Below are 7,500 nucleotides of genomic sequence, written 5' to 3'. Positions count from 1 at the left end.
TTTGCTTGAAGTTCACTTGTCCCATATCTCATATTCTTAAGAAAAAGTTGCATTGATCTGTTATTCTCTTGTCTGTGTTTCACAGTCAGCACAGTGGACAACTTTTGTCTGTTTTTTTTAACCATTGGGCTGCATTGGTACTGTTAAACCGCTGACACACACACACACACACACACACACACACACACACACACACACACACACACACACACACACACACACACACACACACACACACACACACACACACACTCGAACGCATAGATCGGTCATATATGAGCTCTGAGCTCTCTTCCGGGAGGGAAATAGCTGTCGATTACGGGTCCTACACGTGATCCAAGACCTTGGTGAATCACACACACACACACACACACACACACACACACACACACACACACACACACACACACACACACACACACACACACACACACACACACACACAACCTCTTGTGATTCTACCACACAATTACACACAAAACGAAAGAAAAATGTGTAGGTAGACTGCACATACCTACATGTAAAAAAATCTTAATTACGTAAACCTCCTTTTCAAAACATGTTAACGTTTCAGCAGTTCCTGAAGTGTCTCAAGAAGGGCTGCGATGAAGCCATCGGAGTCAGTGCGTTGAGAGACTCCCTTGAAAGAGATCGTGAGAAGAGTAATTCAGAGAGAAGACTCTCGGGGTGGAGGGAGGTGATGAGTGGAGTACCACAGGGGTCGGTGTCGGGTCTCTTTCGTATTCATGATATACGCAGACAACCTTGTGCAGGATATAGGTATCTAAAGTATATGTTAGTATTTGTAGACGGTGATGGGAAGAAAGGGAAGATTGACAGCGGGAGAATTTGGAGCTCTAAGGGATGAATAGAATCCATTAGCGTAATCAAAATGGCGTCTATCTCTATCTCTATCTCTCTCTCTCCGTGTGTGTGTGTGTGTGTGTGTGTGTGTGTGTGTGTGTGTGTGTTTGTGCGTGGTTGTGTATATTTATGCTTACATCTTTCCCTCAGGAATAATACATACCAACCCATATTCTTTCTCCTTTCCCTCCATCCTCTTTCTCCTCCTCCTCACACCCCTCCACCTCCTTCTCCTCCTCTTCTTCCTCTTCCTCCTCCTTCTCTTCCTCCTCCTTCTCCTCTTCCTCCTCCTTACACTCCTCCTTCTCCTCCTTACACTCCTCCTTCTCCTCCTCCTCCTCCTCACGCTCCTCCATCCTCGTCCTCTTCCTTCTCTTCCTCCTCCTCCTCCTCTTCACACTCCCTGTTTCCCCACTCCTGCCTCCACCCTCTCTCCCTCCTAGACGGTCGCCGCGCCCCTCCCACGTGCCCGCAGGCGGCTTGGCTGTGACAGGTGCACTTGCCGCAGGGCCCTGAGGCGACCGCCGCAGCATCCGCAGCTTCTTAAGCCGCGGCCTTAACTGCGGCCAGCCGCTGTAACTCCGAACTCATGACATGCGGATGCCGAAGTATTTCAGAACGGGGACTTCGGGTTTGTTAACCCTCGAAGAGGATGAAGGGTGAGGGTCTGAGGGTGAGGGGGGGAGGGTGAGGGTGAGGGGGTAGGAGGGAGATGTTCGTTAGCTGAATGAAATCACCTGACGATAGCCATCAAATCTATACAATTTTACATACAAATAAATAATCGCACCCTGTAACCTCCATCTGACTGGGATGGCATTGTATAATTGGTTTTAGCTTCTGCAATGTTATTAACCCCCTTACTTACAACGTGATACGTTTCCTCTTACCCAGGCTGCCGGCAGACTATTTCATTCTGATATTTATTCCAACTGACGGCTGAACTTTACAGCTTTTGTTCTGGCGAGCGCCAAGCCGTCTTGTTCAACGTGAGACACTGAGACACTCCCTTGTACTGTGCTAGATAAGGATATCTCGGTTATGGCGTCGATTCCCTGACGCCTCAAGAGTCTCGCCGCTTTGATACAGGATCCGATGCAGAAGGCGGTAGAACAAGTGTGGGAAGGTGTCTCCTCCTCTTCCTCCTCCTCTTCCTCCTCCTCTTCCTCTTCCTCCACCTCTTCCTCCTCTTCCTCCTCCTCCTCCTCCTCTTCCTCCTCTTCCTCCTCTTCCTTTTCCTCTTTCTCCTTCGCCATTTCCTCCTCCTTCTCCCCATCCATCTCCTCTTCCTCCTCCTTCTCCCTCTCTTCTTCCTCCTCCTTCTCCTCCTCCTCCTTCTCCTCTTTCTCCTCCTTCTCCTTCTCCTCCTTTTCCTCTTCCTCCTTCTCCTCCTCTTCCTCCTCTTCCTCCTCTTCCTTCTCCTTTTCCTCTTCTTCCACCTCCTCCTTCTCCTCTTCCTCCTCCTCCTCTTCCTCCTGCTCCTCCTTCTCCTCTTCCCCCTCCTTCTCCTCCCTCCTCTTCCTCCTCCTACTCCTCGTCCTCCTTTTCCTCCTCCTTCTCCTCCATCTCCTCCTTCTCTTCCTCCTCCTCCTCTTGTTCCTCCTTCTCCTCTTCCTCCTCCTTCTCTTTCTCTTTTCCTTCTCCTCCACCTCCTCTTCTACTTTCCCTTCTTTTCCTTCTACATCTACTATATTCTCACGTTTTTTTGCTTTCTTCTTCTACGTCTTTGCCTTGTTCATTGGCCTAGGACGCCCTAGAGCGTGTTTACATCCGTTGTTCCTCCGCTCTGCTTAGCTCGTCGTCGTCGTCGTCTCGCAAAGAAACAATTTCTTCTAATCTCCGCCTTGTAGAGATTCTCCTCCTCCTCCTCCTCCTCCTCCTCCTTCTCCTCCTCCTCCTCCTCCTCCTCCTCCTCCTCCTCCTCCTCCTCCTCCTCCTCCTCCGCCTCCTCCTTCTTCTTCTTCTTCACTCAAACTGTTTCTGCCTCTGTGTCAGTTTTTTTTGCCTGTCTTTCAGTATGTCTGTCTTACTGTATGTCTGTCTGTCTATATGTATTCCTGTCTGTTTTTCTGTCTCTTTTTGTCTGTCTGTCTCTTTCTATCTCTCTCTTTTTGTCTCTCTGTCTTTATCTCTCTCTCTCTCTCTCTCTCTCTCTCTCTCTCTCTCTCTCTCTCTCTCTCTCTCTCTCTCTCTCTCTTTCTCTCTCTCTCTCTCTCTCTCTCTCTCTCTCTCTCTCTCTCTCTCTCTCTCTCTCTCTCTCTCTCTCTCTCTCTCTCTCTCTCTCTCTCTCTCTCCCCCTCTCTCCCTCTCCCTCTCTGTCACCCCCCTCTCTCTGTCACCTCTCTCTCTCTCTCTCTCTCTCTCTCTCTCTCTCTCTCTCTCTCTCTCTCTCTCTCTCTCTCTCTCTCTCTCTCTCTCTCTCTCTCTCTCTCTCTCTCTCTCTCTCTCTCCAGTTTCACTTTAATGTAGGCACAGTTCCATCCACTTACAAGTAAATACACGACACACCCAAATGCAAGAGTTCTCTTTGGTTTAACTGCTTCTCACAACGACTCATAATGTCCCCATTTGGAACGTCGTCAACCCTCCCAAGTCCAAGACGGACGATGCTCATTGCGCTCGCCGCACAGCGACCGCAAGTCGCATCCATACACTCCCGGGACCGCACCACCCCGGCAGATATGCCCCACTAAAATTACAGAATCACGCAAGCACGGATATTTAACACGGAACTTACGTAGTCCAATGGCTCTTAAACTAATCTGACCTAAACTAATCTAACTTAACCTAGCGTAACTGTTCCATAGGAAAAAATAGATCTTTCAAATCTAAAAAAAAGAGAAATGAAAAAATGTGTTTGCGTGATGTTGCAATAGAACCCAGAATTTTTTCTAATAACCAAGTTTCGCAACCGTACAGCAGTACTGCTGTTCCCCTATGTGGGGTGTTAACTGTATAAAATTTTATATGGTTAATATGTTAGGGACACTTAACACCCCTACGGACCAGGGCCACAAATAAATAATTTTGTGATTGAAGATTCATCTCCTCTGAAAGAAGAATGTTGATCAATTTTCAACTCTGCAACTTTCTGCAACTTTCTCTAAGGTTCTCTTATGACTCCATCTCATTTTCGCAGATAGAAGCGCTGGTTATTAGCGAATGAAAATGCTGGCTGAGCGGGCTAGGGCGTCGTTACTTGCGGCGAAGGTCGAGGGGATGGCGGTTCGAACCCTGCCACCGGTGAAGTTGGACCAAGGGCATGGTTTATTAAATTCCACGTTACAAAGTCCTCTGTGAGGGGCACCGTCCTAGCCTTCTGATAGGGGAGAGTTTGTGACGTTAAACCCTATTATTACTACTATAACAACCGCAGTTCACATTCATATATAATTTCTGGGTCAGTTATGCCCTTCGTTGTATTAATTTTGGTGATTAGTGACGTTTTTCTTTTCCCCTCTCAACGTTTCGGACATCTTGATTACCGCGACCAAATTCAACTTCTCCTTTAGACTAAAACTTCCTCAGTCTGGTTGAAGGCCAAGTTGCTGCCATCTGGTGAGATAAAAGAAAAACATTTACTCTTGAATATGTATAGTTCAGGCTCACTAGTCCACTGCAAGACCTGGCTAACCACCGAGGAACGATGCAGCCTTTGTACCTCACAACGGTGGTGGAATCTGGATTGGTATGGTGGTATGGATGGTGAAAAGCGCATAGTGAAGTTATTGGTATGTTGGTATGGCTGTGATTGTGAATGTCTGAAATCAGTATAATCAACACGACCATGCTGATTAAGTCCAAGCATATATAAGCGACACTTATAAAGCATGAAAGAAACTGTATGAAATTTGCTAAGCAGGAGTTCAAGTTAAAAAATATTTTTTTATAGTGATGTTGATGCTCTCTCTCTATATATACTGTATATATATCTTTTTTTTTTTTTTTTTGAGGGTGAAGTTAGTTCCTGTGGCACTTACAAATTATTTAGTATATTTTTTTCTTTTCTTCTTCCCTCCAGGATGGTGTTAATTATAGACGAGCAACATTTTTTTTTGAGTGCTGTTAATGCTCTATATTTCCTAAGCAGGAGCTTTTTTATTTTATTTTTTATATATATATTTTTATTTTTATTATTATATATTTTTTTTTTAGGGTGAAGTTAGCTCCTGTGACACTGACAAATTATTTAGTATATTTTTTTCTTTTCTTCTTCCCCTCCAGGATGGTGTTAATTATAGGCGAGCAACTGGTGAAGGAGGTACCCTCCTCCATCATGGTTTTTTTTTTTTTTTTTTTCTTCTTTGAGTGCTGTTAATGCTCTATATTTCCTAAGCAGCTTTTTTTTTTCATTTTTTATTTAATTTATTTTTTTGAGGGTGAAGTTAGCTCCTGTGGCACTGACAAATTATCTAATATATTTTTATATTTTCTTCTTCCCCTCCAGGATGGTGTTAATTATAGGCGAGCAACTGGTGAAGGAGGTTCCCTCCACCACGTTTTTTTTTTTCTTTTCTTTTTTTGAGTGCTGTTACTGCTCTATATTTCCTAAGCAGGAACCTTTTTTATTTTTTATCTTTTATTTTCTATTCTTTATTTTTTATTTATCTATTTTTTTGAGGGTGAAGTTAGCTCCCGTGGCACTGACAAATTATTTAATATATTTTTTTCTTTTCTTCTTCCCCTCCAGGATGGTGTTAATTATAGGCGAGCAACTGGTGAAGGAGGTTCCCTCCACCACGTTTTTTTTTTCTTTTTCTTTTTTTGAGTGCTGTTATTGCTCTATATTTCCTAAGCAGGAGCCTTTTTTATTTTCTATTTATTATTATTTTTTTTTATTTTTTTTTTTTTATTTTTTTTTTTTTTAGGGTGAAGTTAGCTCCTGCGGCACTGACAAATTATTTAATACATTTTTATCTTTTCTTCTTCCCCTCCAGGATGGTGTTAATTATAGGCGAGCAACTGGTGAAGGAGGTCCCCTCCTCCACCACGGGGATCTACACCACTTGGCCCCGCCTGAAGGAGACGGCTCATACCCTCAGCAGCATGATGACGGAGGAGGTCGGCCACCGGGGGCTCCTGTACCTTCGTCAGCGGGAGTACGCCGTCACCGTGCCCCAGGACGAGAACGTCCACATCCTCGGCACCGACGATGCCACCACCTCCACCGTGGCCGTTCTCAGACACACAGGTACTCGAGGTTCCTCAGATAACTTGACAACCCCTTTATTTATTTATTTATTTATTTATTTATTTTTTTTATTTTTTTTTTTAGCTGCACAGGGGGATTTTCTCACTCCCTCTCAGGGATATAAAATCCCGTGACGGTTTTTTTTTTTTTTTTTTTTTTTTTTTTTTTTTATACTGCACAAGAGGATTTTCTCACTCCCTCTCAGGGAAATAAAATCCCTTGATGGGACAAACGCATAAAGCCCGATTCAATCTATTCCTGACGTCACCGTCCCGTCACAAAATGTCGAACGTGTCATCATGTGGACCTGGTCATCGCAACGGTCCCGTGAGGGTGACGGGCCGTTTGTTGTGAAGAGGAGGTCCGTTGGACTTTGTGGAGCAAAATAATCTTCTTGTTAGTATTTTCAAGGTTTCTAACAATGTTCCGGCCATTCGGAGGATGGTCAAAGGCCAGTTTACCAAAAAAAAAATTCCATCCATTTTATTAATTAACGTTTCGTCTTTCCTGAATATGTCTGTATGTAGACGAAACGTTGATGATTAAAATGGATGTTTTTGGTGAACTTGTCTTTGCTTACCCAATGAATGGAATCCAAACATGAAGATTAGCAACTCTCAGAATGCTTTCGATTTTAATACAACCTGCATTTTATAAATATATATATATATATATATATATATATATATATATATATATACATATATCGGTTAAGTCACTATCACTTGTCACGTGCTAGCGCAGGTTCAAGTCCTTGGCTCTACCACGTTTCAATTTCTGCATGTTGGCCTCCTCGACTTTCTCGATGTTGATGGCTTAGAATTGAAGTGAATTGTGGTTGATATATATATATATATATATATATATATATATATATATATATATATATATATAGATACATATATATATATATATATATATACACACATACATACTGAAGTATGGAAGACAAATGAGTGAAAGGGTGGTGAGCTAAACACAGAGAACAGTTGGAGTTATCCAGAATAAAAACTGCAGAGTGCTTTATCGTTAGCGAAGAGGTTATTCAATATCATCATGATCTCGGCACAACGGTGGATTATCATTACCTTTGGGAAGAAAAATCATCTAACATTAGATTGCATAGAATATGTGAAGTGCATCTTGTAGCGAAGGTGTCATAACTTTATGAAGGTTGTGAGCTCAGGTGCGATTTTATTCAGCTTAGAGAAGCTCTTGGTTGTGAAAGGGATTCGTTTGTTGCGTCAGATTCGTTGTATATGGAGCAGGGGCCTCGAGAATGCCAGCACCGCGCTTAATGGTCCTCCCATAGTGAATAATTGTTATCATGGTTGCCATCTTCATGTCCGACCAATAATCAACTCCTCTATCAAGAAGTTGAGGCTACAATCATCTCGTCCATCAAGGGGAATGGCTACTGCTTATCGCTTCCATAAATAATTGAT

The 7,500-nt window shown here is 43.3% G+C and overlaps 1 protein-coding gene across 1 annotated transcript in view; it reads left to right on the top strand.

Annotated features, from left to right (window-relative positions):
* Nucleotides 1-7,500, top strand: part of Ntan1 (N-terminal amidohydrolase 1) — a 329,209-nt gene that overhangs the window by 128,844 nt on the left and 192,865 nt on the right. Inside the window, exon 2 of the mRNA XM_076172207.1 lies at nt 5,802-6,055. Coding sequence (XP_076028322.1) covers nt 5,803-6,055 — 253 coding nt within the window. The 5' untranslated portion in view covers nt 5,802. The remainder of the gene's footprint in view (nt 1-5,801; nt 6,056-7,500) is intronic.

Source organism: Oratosquilla oratoria, chromosome 32 (assembly GCF_046742065.1).
Source record: "Oratosquilla oratoria isolate Oo_2021 chromosome 32, ASM4674206v1, whole genome shotgun sequence".
Lineage (NCBI taxonomy): Eukaryota > Metazoa > Arthropoda > Malacostraca > Stomatopoda > Squillidae > Oratosquilla > Oratosquilla oratoria.
Note: the sequence above shows the minus strand (reverse complement) of the source record. Positions and strands in the feature narration are given on the sequence as shown.